Source organism: Crassostrea angulata, chromosome 6, assembly GCF_025612915.1.
Source record: "Crassostrea angulata isolate pt1a10 chromosome 6, ASM2561291v2, whole genome shotgun sequence".
NCBI lineage: Eukaryota > Metazoa > Mollusca > Bivalvia > Ostreida > Ostreidae > Magallana > Magallana angulata.
In genome coordinates, this window is record NC_069116.1 from 59,343,187 (window position 1) to 59,357,885 (window position 14,699).

Below are 14,699 nucleotides of genomic sequence, written 5' to 3' on the forward strand. Positions count from 1 at the left end.
CATTAGAAGTTTCCTTTTTGAAATATTTCGTGGTATTCAATTCTTTGCGACATCATTCACGGATTATAGAGAGGCAACTCGAAATCAAAAGGTTAACTATTGAGACCTGTTGTGTTGGCAGGCTTTTAAATACGAGTGCTGAGTAATCATTACGGTAGATAGCTAATCTGTGTCACGAAGGTGTAAAGGTGGAATACGGTCTTGGCTTAGGTGTTTACATATTGTAATGGAAGACAAAAGCCTTCCTCAGAGATAAATCTGTTTGGTTATGGAACCACTCAATGTGTATTACACTGAGTTGTGTGGGGAGGGTGGGGGGGTGGTGGACATTATCTCAGTGTATGTAAGTCTGCCCCCAACAAAGTACAAACCCCTCTATCTTATCTTAATAAGCCCTCTTACCCCTGTATTGGATGTACGTCTTAAGACCAGAAGCTGTGCAGGAAAGGGCCAATTTATAAGGTCCTACACTCCATTGGCAAACACACTAGCTCTTGAGTCTCTCGTTGAAGGTGTTAGCAGTTTCCTGAAAGCCTTTTGTTCATGGAGCCAATATTACCATCATATGATTATAAATTTAGCAAAATAATATCAAATCTGTATATGAAAAGTGTAAAACTGGATTTGGGTTACAATCTTTGCAGGATCTTTACAAGCTAATCTCAGCCATAAATGACCTCACAAAATAGATGTTGGATATAAAAAAGTAATTTTCATAAGAAAATATATTTTTCCTCAGTTGATTTGTACTGGTAAACATATGAGGCAGGATGGCCCCCAAGTTCTACAATTTTCTGATATTATCAAGGTCTTATTGAAAGTTGGGTCTTCTCAGATCCATTATGAGGGTATATATGATTGAAAGCAATAGATCAAGTTTTACTCCTGAATCACACCACAGTATGGACTCTTGACTGTATGTACTATTGTAGTACTTACCCTGGGGACACTGATTGACTTTGTACTTTATGACTGCTGTCCAGAAAATTCAACTTACTTAGGGGAGTATTTCAATATTAATGTTTGTGTGAATGAATTAGAAAAAAACACTTCATGAAAGGTCTATCATCACATTGAATCAACATCGTTAGAACTAATGTGATTAAGCCGGTAATGTGTTTTCTTTAATGACACTTGACAAAACCTTCACAAATTGAATAAGACGTAAACGTGTGAGAGTGTTTGGATTTCATTATCTTCGCTATATCAATGTTTCCCTCTCTTAAGCCAGTGATGAGCCAGTAAACAGTCAATATTTTTGCTTTGAAACATTTAGAAATTTTAAATTAAATTTGTTTTTGATGTATTTTTCCTTCATTGTATGGTTAGATGTCGGGGTTAGTTGTCGATATAAGTGGAATGATTTATGTTCACCAGAAATAGCGGGACATAAAAGGTAGATAATTATTCACTTACTCTCTTATTCAATTAGAAAGCATAGGTATATTTACAATTGTAGAAATGTCTTTGATTGTGTTACTGTTCATTTACGGAAATTGTTTCCTCTATCTGGTGTCTATTTAGTTTTTCAAAGCACTGTGGTACTGTATATTATGATAAGAGTTTGAAATGGTCTGCTGAAATCTTAATCTAATGTACGTTATTTATAATGTTATTTATAGGCTACACATTTGAAGTCTGTTAATGATTTTAAATTTGATTCAAATGCCTTTAAAAATTTAGAACTCCAACACCATATATCTATTAACCATTCCAGCTGCAATACTGGCGACAATTTTGCTTAAAACGGTTGTTTTGAACCAATATATCTTTAAAATATCTGGGAAAATTAGCCTAAAATTCAAAAGTCCTGTTATTTATACAAAAAAAGCATTATTTCTGACCAGTGATTGCAAGGTATGAGACAAATGGATTACAACATTTTTTTTTGTAAACCTTACAAAATAAACTTTACATTAAGACAAAACAATTTAACACTTGATCATGAGAAATCTCAGTATACGTTTAAACTTTAAATACCATTGAGCTATGTTTAATTGCAAGAAGATGAATAAAATTTGATTTATCAGATTCATAAAAAAATTTCAACAACTGGGTAGTGCAAATTAGTTTGTGAGAACAGAATGTTGATTATTTTTTGGTCAGAATATCCATGATCTTTTAGGTCCCCAGGTGAAATGTGATCAAACGGAGATTACAAGTTCTATTGTTTCAGAGAACTAAGATTTCATTAACCTTGTACATGGAAGACTGCGTGTGTTTACTGCTGTCCTATCTGATATTAAAGCTGCATAAATTAAATTTGATTCCCACATTAAAACTCAATGAGAGCCCTCAATCTTTTGATATCAGCGATGATATCTGCGATGGTGTCCGTGATCGTTTTATGATTACCCACCTCACACATCATACGTCTAAAGATCTACCGATACTCCAGTCGAGGACAATTAATTGCATTTGTGAACCATAATCACTATAAAGACAGTCTAAATATTATTTATAGACATCATCCAACACAAATATTGCCGCAGCGGTTTAGAAATATTAAATAGAAGTTAAATTCTGTAAAATTGAATTGACGATTTGATCGCCTAATCAGGAGTGTTGGAGAACTCTTGATATTATCTGCCGTGTTGAAAAGCCGGCTTTTTAAAGTCGGACATGCATGGAATGATGGGGGTAGATTAGGGTTTGTTTAAAACGCTCGCGAATTTGACATGCAGGTCTAAGCAGGTTGCTGTGTAGTCTACCAATTCCGTCCGCGAACAGTCTTTAATTCATAAACACTACACAGCGTATACACACATGACAAATACTGCCATTTGTAAGAACAGGGCGGCTTTTAAATTTAAATTCCTTTTCACATTTTGAATATCAGAGTGGAACACAATATTGGATTTTTGTTGGTCCCTGGCATAAGGGCCGGCTGATGGAAGTCAACACTTTGGATTGTTTTCTTTGGTTTTGGGATTATTGTTTTCAATTTAAAGGTAGGCATCTGCTCTTTCATTGGTTACATAATATGTGTTCACAATGTGTCTGATTTTTATAGAGTTATTAATGTACATTACTGTACCAGGTAAAAATGGTGACAAAGCAGAACTTGTCCTGCATTGCATTTAAGTAAGTGAAAGTTTTATCAATAGGACTATCAAAACCTGTCAAACTGTGCAGTGAGAAATGTTGTCTTCCGTCAGTATATTGGTGAACCTGTTGCACTCCTGTCCATAGATACACTAATGTCATAAAATTTGTTTAACTGCCCAATAATTCCATCGTGTATCAATGGATTTTGGACAGGTAGTCTGTACATGTACAAATGTACCTTGATTTTTTCTACCAGGTAATCTTTACCTATATCTAGATATCTCTTGTGCAGTATACATATTTTGGTATACTGGGAATTATGTTGAAGGGGGGGGGGGTCTCTGTCTCTTTTCCATTAAGCTACCAAATAAAAAGTCAATAGAATGATCCAAGCTTGTTAGCAAATGAGTCAAAGCAAATTAATTGAATTATTGAGTTCAATGCTTTTCATTTTGTTAAACAGTGTAAATAAACTTAGCAAACAAGTGTTATATATACTCTCTCTCTCTCTCTCTCTCTCTCTCTCTCTCTCTCTCTCTCTCTCTCTCTCTCTCTCTCTCTCTCTCTCTCTCTCTCTCTCTCTCTCTCTCTCTCTCTCTCTCTCTCTCTCTCTCTCTCTCTCTCTCCTCTCTCTCTCTCTCTCTCTCTCTCTCTCTCTCTCTCTCTCTCTCTCTCTCTCTCTCTCTCTCTCTCTCTCTCTCTCTCTCTCTCTCTCTCTCTCTCTCTCTCTCTCTCTCTCTCTCTCTCTCTCTCTCTCTCTTCAAAGGTACTGTTATATTATCTACAGAACGTTTTCTGGGAAAGTTATTTGTCAGCAAATCTATCTGATGATCGTTAAACCAATCTGTCGACTTTCTGACATAATAAGAATTCTCTCAATACACTATGCTAAAGACCTGTTCACTCATTACCACATAGCCAACAAGAGATTGCGCTGGCCAAGACCCAGTGTTATAGGAAAGTCTGCTCCCGGGTTAAATAGGATTAAAGGATAGAAAATTTTACTTTCCTGGATCAAAATTAACTTATTTTGACAAAGAGCACCATGAAAATTTTTAAATGCCTCTGTTTTCTTGTGGCATTTTTGCATACTTTCCATCAAGTCCCCTCTCAAAATTTACCCCGTACTTTGGGTGCTGAATGTGATAATTGTTCCTTTGGGCGGATAAATCACCAGAAGGTCTCTGCTTCCATGGATACCCAGGAGTCAGTCTTATTTCTGTGATAAGTGTGGACGTTATTTTTGTTTGTTGATAGGTAAAGGTTTTTGTAAATACAGTGACATCTTGTCCTGTTCTAAAAGCACACAGAGATCAATGTCTAGTTTCAAGGATTTTGTCAGCCCAATTGTGTGGAACTTTTTAATGTCCAATTCCTTAAAACGTTATGGTAATTTTAAAATTCAACCATCATGAAATATATTGATGTCCCCATTCTTATGCAATCTTCAAAAAATACATGTTTGAAAAATTAGTCCAAATATGAGAAATAAAAGTCTCTATGATAAACTATGAGTAATTTCAATTATGGAATATATTCAAAATAGTTAAAGTAAATGGTCTGATTTTCTGTTTTGTTTATTATACAAATACACTTTAATTTGAAGTATTTTTTTCTCAGCATTGTTTAATAACAATACCCAGTTATTTTTCTCTTTGATAAGCATTTAACTTGTTAAAATTTTTGTGACAAAAACTCATGTTTGAATTTTTCACCACTGTGCTAAACATGCTAAATATACGTTGCTTTTCACATTTAATCCGTACCAATATTTGCAGAACACGGCCCGTAAATAATACCTGTTCAACATGTGTACACTCCGCTGATATTCTGTACCTATCCCAGACCAGACATCAGCGGAATGCCACAGTTCCAAGTAATATCAACTCTATAATACCCCGCCTTCAAAATTTCTGCACTTAAATATTGACAGTCAACAAAAGGCCTCAGAAAGCTTATACGGTTCTATGGGGTCTTTATGCAGTATTTACTGGGTGCGCAGTGTGAACAGATTTTTGTTAAGGCTGATGTGTGTTTTCTATTAAGTCCTGAAATATCTTTTGTCCTCAAATTCTGTTGTAAAGAAATAATTAAAAAGCATAAAAAAATCCACCAAGTGTTTAAATATTTTAAAATGCACCTTGAATACACACAGTTCATTGGCAGTAGATTTACGATGGTACAAGTTCTATTGATTTCTCTCTCTGAACATTATCTTCGTGAAATGGATTGGTCATATATGAGGTAAAGATAAAACACTAGCTTTTTTGTCTGAATGAAGAATACAAGGAAAATTGATATACTGTTAGGTAAGTCAGGTTTGAGAACCTTTTTATTTGTGAAGATAGCTTAAATTCTGATGATCATGTCTTCATTTGTGAATTATGTCATTGGGCATTGGTTTATTAACCCCTCGGTAGGTAGGTATTCTTTATCTTTGAGAATTAAACCTCCCTGCAATCATTATTTTGTGGAAGCCAATGTTTACAGGAGATCTATTACACACGGTTGTTTATTGTTAGAAATGTGATAGGATACCTTTCTGCTGAAAGAATGGGCCGCTTTGAACCTCCCAGTTCAACTAAGAAAAAGTCCCTGTTATCAAGAAGAATTTCTCTCATATTGAAGTTATTTCTGTGTGTTTAATATAATGATTTTTGATAAAAAGTTAAAGCCCAATATGCCATTTTGGTATTTGAATTATCTTGAAGGCTTCAAGTTGGGGTTGAGATGACACCTGGCAAAAGGAATGATTTAAATGTTAGGACAAGTATAATTATGTTGGTCCTTATTCCAGGGCTAATGGAAAATTAATCAAAGTTTTCTCTCCTCACCTGATTTAAATCCAGATTTAGATCCTGAAAAGTAGAACTTAATGACCATGATTTTCTGAACCACTGAATTCTCTGTAGGTAAAGTGTTAATGGTGATGAGAATTTATTTTCCATTTCAGAGTTAACAGTCCAAAACAAGGCCAGAGAAAATGATTTTTCAAGAAGTTAAGTGGATTCAATGGGGAGAGACAACATAAATGCATATAGATGGTTATGTGCTCTGATCACAAACAACAGAAATGACTTCGTCTGTGTTCTTGGAGAGGAATCTGGGTGATCTCCCTGTGTTTGACCGGGGAAGGAGGGGGAGTCACTCCTTGAGACCCAGGGACAAGGACCAGCAGAATGATACATTCTTAGTAAGCGTCTCCCCCAGGAAACCAATGGGGGTCCCCGAGGCTCGGGGTGCACCCCACCCCTCCGTGCGTCAGGTGGTCAGGAGGAGGCTGAACTTTCTGGACAGTGAGGAGGAATTCCAGCCCACACCAGGGTTCGACTTCACCGACAAAATGGCAGCGTTCCGACAACTTCTAAAGAAAGACTCTGCACGGGATGCTGAGAGAAACAAAAAGAACTTTGAGGATAGGTATGTGAGTAAGTTAGGAAGGAGTAGAAGTAAGGATGGTAAAGATGAGGAGAAGGAAGTCCGAGATGGATTGCCGCGATCTCGCGAGGCTAGGAGGCTGCTCAGTAGGTTGGCGGATGAAAAACTTGCAAGTATGTCCTATAGGAATTACAGGGCCCAACTTCATCTTGAAAGTGTGACTAATTCTAACAGCAAACAGGAGAAAATGGACGTTGATCAAAAACCAAGAAAAAGTGAAAGTAAAAGTGATGATTATCTAAACAAATTTTTATCAGAAAAAATAAGTTCTAGATCATCAAGTAAACAAGCTAGACACCAAAATGATGCAGACCTTGATAAAATCCCTCAAAAAGAATTTTCTACTCCTCAGCAAACTAACAATAATAAAATCCCTTTATGTCCACAAAACCCTTTGCAGGAACCAGGGCTATTGTTGAATGACACAATGGGTTCTTCCAGTACACTCAATCGCAAAAGTGGGAAGGGTTCAATACAGTCCAACGTCCCTCATTACCACCCCTCTTATGTCTCGCCCAAAGACCCTCCATCAGAGAGCATCAGATCTCAGAGTAAGCAGCCGAATCCCCGGGGCCTGGGCCTGTGTGAAGGTGTGAGAACAGGTGAGGTGGTCATCACCAAGTCTCGCGCAGGTAAAACCTCACAGTCTAGTGTCCGCGGAACCCCTCAGTCCGCCAGCAAGGAGGATGGAGGTGTCCTTACCCTCCAGGATCTAGCAACCTCTCCAAATAAATCCAAGAGAAGGAAAACCAGGGACAGACAAAAATCTGAGGAGAAGATTCGGAAAAACATCAGAGAGTTAAAGGAAGATCTCAACATCTCTGATTCCTCAAAGGAGAATGATAAAGTAACGTCAAAACCTGTGAGAAAAACGAGCAGGGAGGAGGGTGAGCGCAGGGTTCAAGGGGTCATGGAGGGGACGGACGAGCCACGAATGACCGGGGTGGTGGAAAGGGAGGGGCAGCAGGTTCAAACGACCAGGAGAGCTGTGTTTGGTCCCCGCCACCCAGAGACGGACAGTGACCCCAGGAGGGGGGCTGCTGAAGGAGGATGGAGGTAGTATAAGATAAATCTAGAGTGTTGAGTCTTGAATTTAATTATTAATCATTTGTTAGTTTTGGGTCAGTTTTGCAGTCCAGTTTATTTTGATTTGTCACTGGTTAACCTTTGATTTGTAAACAAATGTGCACTAGCTAGTACTAAAATTATACTTCATTACTAATTATGTTACAGATTGATTCTATTTTACTGTCTCAGTAAACCCTCTTTGTCTCTATCTAGTCAGTGTGTTGTAATTAAATTGGGTTTTTTCATGTAAATCATTTCACTGATAACTTGACGTGTATGTTTGCTTTGGATGCTTCAGACCACCAGAGGGCAGTGTGAGCGGGTCTGTCCGGTCCATCGGGTCCCAGTCCTCCACCATTATGGCCGTGGAGCTCCTGAGGAAGCTCTACAACGTCGACCCAACAACCAGACAGGACCTCGTGCTCAAGGTAAGATCTTAGACCTGCAAACAGTCCTTACATGCTCAGAATAGGGATTCATCATAAAGAATCAAATAAAAAGAATTTATAGAGGAATTTTATGATAAATATTAAAGGAAATTGAAATATAGTGCCATTGCTTATGCAATTTGACATCAATCGATAACTGTTTTCCATTTTCACAAAGAAAGTGATTCTGTGTTGTAGGCCAAATGCTTCAGAAGGTGGCTGAAGAACGTGCAGTCTATGCAGTCAATAGACGAGAGGAACGGCCAGTCGGGACCAGAATCGTATGTAGGGGGTCCCCCACGGGGGCTGAGTGGCTTGCTAGGCTCTGCACTGACTGAGACAGACAGTGATGACAATGCTTTGTTGAGATTCCCGTCAGACAATCCCCAGACCTATGACCCTAGTGGTGTAGGCCTCATTAAGAACACTGCTGAATATAATGGCACAAATTTTATGAGATATGACACAAACTTTGGTGAACGCCGCACTCTGAATGAGAAAGTTACCACAAAAGTTGCACCCATCACCAAGGAAAACCTGGAGCGCCACACACAGATAGTTCAGAGTAATGTCCACCCTTTCTCCAACGTTCACCAGAACGAGGGGCCGTCTGCCTTCACAGTCGTAAGACCTCGGCCGGCCAATCACAAAGAAGGTGACAATGAAACAGCCCAGACTCCTCGCTCCATGGTAACAAGGGGGAATAACACCGGTCAGGTGGTACAGAGCACGGACAGAGTTCTGTACCCTTACACCCAGTACGACTATCAAAGTCCAGACATGTACGACAAGATTTACTCTGAGAGCACAGCACGTGTGGCCTGTGTGTCTGCTTGTAAAGTGAGTGCTGCCAGCAAGTGTGTGACAGATAGTGCTAGAATCGCGCGTGGGCTCGGGCGCGCCACCAACCTGGTGCTGCCCTCTGTGTGCGATAGTTTTTCACAGCTTCTGGACACTGCTAATTATGGGGTCTGTCTTCAGAGGTGAGTAGGGGTATTTATTTTATAGCTCTGTGTGTCACTATAGTTTCATTGATATTCAATGATTCCAATTTTTGAGGATTTTTTACTAACGATGATCTTTAAAATGAAATAATCATAGAGTACAATTTCTACTGCAAGTAACACATTGTATTGATAGGATCATTGTCCATGAATGTAACTATCCTTGAAACTGTGATTTTCATTAAATCCCTGAAATTTGATGTCAATGAATATCAATGATATTGTCAATTCTCTTGGTATATCGGTTTCCTATTGAAGAAGATTCCATTCCTCAAGCATCGTTTGTCGTTTTTGACAATTTTAACAATTCAGAAAGATTTTATAACTCTAGTATCTTATACTAGTGCAATCATTATAAAACCTTCACCAAACCTGTAGAAACCTAGAAAGTCTGTTCAGTTGGAGTTTATTTTTTTCTGTCACAGTGCTGAAATGTTTCATCGGCGGAGAGTTCAGAGGAATTTTTTCTTCAAATGGAAGAAGACAGCTGCAGAGCATGTCATAATCCGAGCAGCCGACAACCTTCATCGCCTGCACACGCTGAAGAAAGGCATGAGTGCCTTTAAGTGGGCCATCAACCGCTCGAAGATCATGGTGGACATTTACCAGAACAAGCTGAAGGGGGTACTGGTCACAGCGACCTTCTACAAGGTCAGACACTTGTACCATCAGTTATGTGTTTGTAAGAATTATAGGATCAAATTTTTTGACAAATTTTGAATTTCATTTACATCTCAATTTCTTCACAAGTGACTAATAGAATACACAAGTGTTTTAAGTTTTTAGTTTCAATTTCACAATATTCAGAGAAAAACATTTTTCTGTGAACATCTTGATTACTGTGCATAACTATTAGAATTATTAGGGTCCCGCAAGGATTTGCGGGTGCCCGCAAGGATTTGCGGGTGCCCTATAGTAATCACTCTGTCCGTCCGTCCTTCTGTCCGTCCGTCCGTCACTCTTCTGTCCACAAATTTTCTTTTTTTTTCTAATAACTTTTTTCATGGTTGCCCAATCAAGTTCAAATTTGGTATGGTAGTTCAGTAGGCAGAAATACATATTTTGATGCTAAGTTTGGTTCTCTATGTCTTCTGGTTTGGAGCTGGGGTGGTGGGGTAAATTCCTTAACTATGCATAATGATAATGGGCAAAGAGAGATAACTGCTGAGAATGTTACCATTGTATACAGTATTTGGAAGGCTGTGCAATATTTGTCCTTTGGGATTAATTAACCTTCCACAGGAAGAAAATCATTGAGATTAATTACTGCACTACCTGTGTCTTCAAAATGAACTTTGTATTGAAGTTAAGGTTAATTTTGAATGATGTATAGTATTGTGTACATTCTTAGAAATATGGATTTAAAATATATAATATTCATACTTTATTTTGGTTAAAATACCGTACACAATGATTTATGAAATTTTATTGAATTCTAAAATCAAAATATATATTAAGATATCCTTTTTCACTATTTTATTTTTTAATTATTAATTTTATTTTTTTCTGCCTTTATGCTGTTAATTTTAACAGGTAATCAGATAATAACCCCATTCTGTCATTTCTGAAAAAAAAAATCTTATTGTAAATTTAGAAGAAAAGGATGAGAGAGCAGAACAATTAATCCCCTGGGATTAATTATCTTGCCTGCTGCAGAAAATTTAGAGGCTTATCTCTATCTGTCATATGAAGATTAATGAACACCTTTGTCTGCAACTGATGTTTGTTTTGAAGTTGAGGTCAACCCTGGGTGATACAATGTATTTGCATTCACTGAAGGCTTGCATTTTATAAAACACCTGTTTAAATCTTTTTTAAATACACATTTCATTTAGTTTTTTTTACAAGACATGAGGTTATCCCTGTTTTATGCAGATACAAGGTTACTATTTTGAGTTTTTGGACATTCAGGAATTATCTTGAAATTTTAAAAATACAGTTCTTACTTATAATTTTCATTTCTTTTTTTTACCACCTTATATATATTGCAGTTCTTTACATCTTATGCCGGGCATTTATTTTTCATCATTGTTAATATAAAGAGGATGGAATTCAAAGTTTTTTTCACTTCTCTATATTAATTGTCATAGCGGGGCCCTTCCTGACTGGTCAGTTTTCTAGTTTTTCTTGTATCAATATTACCACATTACCATTTACATCACTTATTGATGATCTTGCCTCTTTCACAACATGAATAACAGTTGCCAGTTTTTGTACAGAGACCTAGTAGTTTTTGTTGATTTTTCAGTGGAGAGAGCGGGCCTCCCATAGTCGACAGGCGCGGGCCCAGAGAGCCTTCAACAGGTGGCGCCACTTTACACAGGAGTCGCAGAAGTAAGTAATCGGGGACGAAACATAAATCAGAAGACCCCTGTACCCCTCCCTTCACGGTTATATTTAGTCTTCACCCCTCAATCAGGGTAGTTACTTGACTTCCAGTGACCATCACATAGCACCCACAATATAATTGACCATAGTTCCAGACTGTCAATAGACTACAGCTCTAGAGATACTATATATCTGTTATTTAGTGTTACAAAATTTGTGAAAACGGGAAAAAAGTGTAACTTTTTTAATTTGCGTCAGTCATTTTATGCAGTTTTGAAAGTCTTTTTATAGTGAACAATACCAGATAAAATTTCTGCGTGTTGTTTATTTTGTTATCTAAAGGTGATTACAAAAAAAAGTGAAAATTAGATCATTGCGGAAATTAGGGGATATACGGTAGCAGGCCCCAAATATAACTCCAAATAAATGTAAAGTCAATGTTCTTTTAAAAAAGAAAAATAATTATTGTGATTTAAAAAATTATAACATCATGATGGTAATTTGCCCGAAAGTTTTATTCAAGAAGAAATGAAGCTCAAACACAATTTTATTTTTATTTTTCATAGAAAAGCAAAACAGTTTGTATACCTTTAGAATTGATTTTCTATATATGTAAATATGTGTATATTCTGATTATATGGTTTTTAATTGATTCTGGAGACGACTAGACGTGTCTATCCTCTGCATTAACCAGATAATTCCATTTTCCTTTCTTTCTTTTATATCATTATTATAGACATGTAAATATCTATAAATACTTACGGATCAAGTCCTTTTGTCACTACATAACAGTAGCATGCATGATAATTCTTCTAGGAAAATATATATTTACTCATTTACTTAGAAAGTTATTCTGCTTTACATTGCATGTTTATAGAAAGGACATTGTCTCGCTACAAGGAACTTCACTTTATTTCTGTTTTTCTCTACATGTCTACCTTTTCTTAACTGCTGTCCCAAAAGAGATTTCGCTGGGCAGAATTATTGTTTTGTTACTGTGAAATCATAAGTATATTTGTTGGTTCATTTTTAGTTGATTTCATGGGTACCCATCACCCAGGAATTTCAATCCTCAATGAATTTTGAATATTGGTCTTTGAGTCATAAAAATGAATTCATAAAATAACCTCCCAAAAAATCTTTATAAAATATTCAATCAATGAAAATTGTCCCCACCAATTTAAATGATTTCACAGTATATCAAAACTGATGTTATGGCAAGCAATGTCTTTACACATTGTTCATAGAATGAAGGCATGAAATTTCCTTTTATAGTTTTTTATTCATGGATAATACTTAATGTTATCTTTTCACGGTTTAAATTTAAATTTCATGTTTCATAGAAATAACATCCAGAATCAAAAGTGAGTAAGCTTGTACTTGTCTCAATCAGACTTTCAGATCACGTATTTCATCACGGCGTGTTTTACGATTTGTTTCTCTCACGTAAACACAATACCTACTGACTGAGTACATCAAGGGTAAATTGTTGGCTCCAACAACATCAAATGCCATAATAACTCAATCAAATTTTGTTGCAACTGATTTTGATAAATTGTAATCAATTTTCTTTGACCCTTTACTTGCTGGTATAGTTTTTGGCTACTGGTGGAAGCTTTTGAAAGTGAACTGATTTATATGGATGCACCTGACATTAATATTAAAGTAGCACAGATATGACACTTGCATATTGTGCACTATTTTAGGGTTCGCTACATGCAAGACTCTATGGATCGCAAGCTTCTGGTTCGACTGATGAACACTTGGAAAGAGAAGTTCCAAATAAGAGTAAAGGAAAACACAGCCCACAATCATTTCAGGTAAACTGTTAAACTATCTGTGTTTAGTTGTGTGTTTTCAGAGCCAATGTTATGTTTAAATTGGAGGTGTTTGACCTTGACATTTTGACCTTGATTTTGTGACCTTGATTACAGGAGGAGGGTCCTGACCCACACCCTGACTGCCTGGAGAATCTACACCCTGGACTCCAAGGAGAGACAGAAGAGGGATGAGATAGCCAGGTTATCTACTGTAGATCAATATTAATTGGGAGATCTTTCACAAGAATATTGTGCATCTATTTATGATACTGTACATAAATTTACTGTTTGTCATAAATGTTATATTCTTGTATAAGATTATACCCCTTTATGTTCTCATTCAAGAAAAAGTTTTGTTTCTTGGGTTGGGAGTCTCATATATTAAGTTTTCGCATATAAGTGATTAACAATATTGTAAACACAGCTAGAAGATTAATGTTCAGATTCACAGTGAAACATTCTTTTATAAATTAAAAGAAGCCTTGATGTAACATTTGTGTTTATATTCTGACAGAAACCTGTACAATGAGAGGCTCCAGAGCAAGATGTTTACCTGTATGGTGATCCTGTACAGAAAGGTGCACCTGGCCAAGCTCCATCACAGGTAGGCACTGCGGTAGATTTACCTTGATGATAAAACAAGCTCCATCACAGGTAGGCACTGCAGTAGATTTACCTTGATAAAACAAGCTCCATCACAGGTAGGCACTGCAGTAGATTTACCTTGATGATATAACAAACTCCATCACAGGTAGGCACTGCAGTAGATTTACCTGGATCTTCCAGCAAGGTTTTTCATGGAAAAAGATAACAAAACATTGATATACTGTACAGTTGGAGTTGGTATCTACCATCTTGTATGATCATGGAGTTAAGTACCAATAGAATCGTTCCATAGCATGAGTGAGGGTAATGACTGCAGAGTATCTACAGAACTTTTCCTTAGTGTGAGTGAGGGGTAGTGACTGCAGAGAAAAGAGTTGCAGTCTCAGATTGGGCTCTGTAGATCCTAGAAACCTCAAACCTTTACTTTGAGTTTGATTATACTATTTTAAAGAACTTTTCAAAATGATAATTCACATGTAATTATCAGCATCTTAGTACATTACATACACACAATTTATAACTGTCCTTAAAATGAGTGCATAAAAATATAGTAAATTGGCGATTGTGATGCCATAGTAATGTAGGCGAATAGTTCTTTAGTTACGTAACTGTCTAACATGACAGAAGTCAGTGCTAAATGGTTTATTCTATCAATACTGTCTTAAAATGTCAGTGTTATATTGGTTATTGAGATTGTTGGTCTCCATTGCTGGCTTTCAGGAATCAGTCCCTCCACAAGCTGTTACAGGAGTGGAAGCAGGCGGCCATGATAAGCCGCGAGGAGTACGACCAGAACTTGGCACAGAGCCAGGAACACTACCACAAGAACCAGCTCCGTCACTGCTTCTCCCACTGGCACGACCTACTTCTGACAGAGAGAACAGTCACCGCCGCCAACCACAAACTTGTCAGGTACGTCTGCTGATTGTGGCAACTTTCACTATGCAGCCAAATCATAT

At 37.1% G+C, this 14,699-nt stretch overlaps 1 protein-coding gene across 10 annotated transcripts in view; it reads left to right on the plus strand.

Moving 5' to 3' along the window:
• LOC128190047 (uncharacterized) overlaps positions 1-14,699 on the plus strand; it is a 30,643-nt gene that overhangs the window by 3,614 nt on the left and 12,330 nt on the right. For 4 of the 10 annotated variants that reach the window (XM_052861930.1, XM_052861931.1, XM_052861928.1 and 1 more), the window contains exons 1-11: positions 2,525-2,951; positions 6,002-7,542; positions 7,853-7,982; positions 8,181-8,965; positions 9,412-9,637; positions 11,235-11,320; positions 12,658-12,678; positions 13,021-13,134; positions 13,249-13,335; positions 13,649-13,738; positions 14,461-14,652. In XM_052861930.1, coding sequence (XP_052717890.1) covers positions 6,122-7,542; positions 7,853-7,982; positions 8,181-8,965; positions 9,412-9,637; positions 11,235-11,320; positions 12,658-12,678; positions 13,021-13,134; positions 13,249-13,335; positions 13,649-13,738; positions 14,461-14,652 — 3,152 coding nt within the window. In that variant the 5' untranslated portion in view covers positions 2,525-2,951; positions 6,002-6,121. Of the gene's footprint in view, positions 1-2,523; positions 2,952-4,713; positions 5,293-6,001; positions 7,543-7,852; positions 7,983-8,180; positions 8,966-9,411; positions 9,638-11,234; positions 11,321-12,657; positions 12,679-13,020; positions 13,135-13,248; positions 13,336-13,648; positions 13,739-14,460; positions 14,653-14,699 lie in introns of those variants that run through there. The other 6 variants (XM_052861925.1, XM_052861926.1, XM_052861924.1 and 3 more) reach the window with 5 other exon arrangements.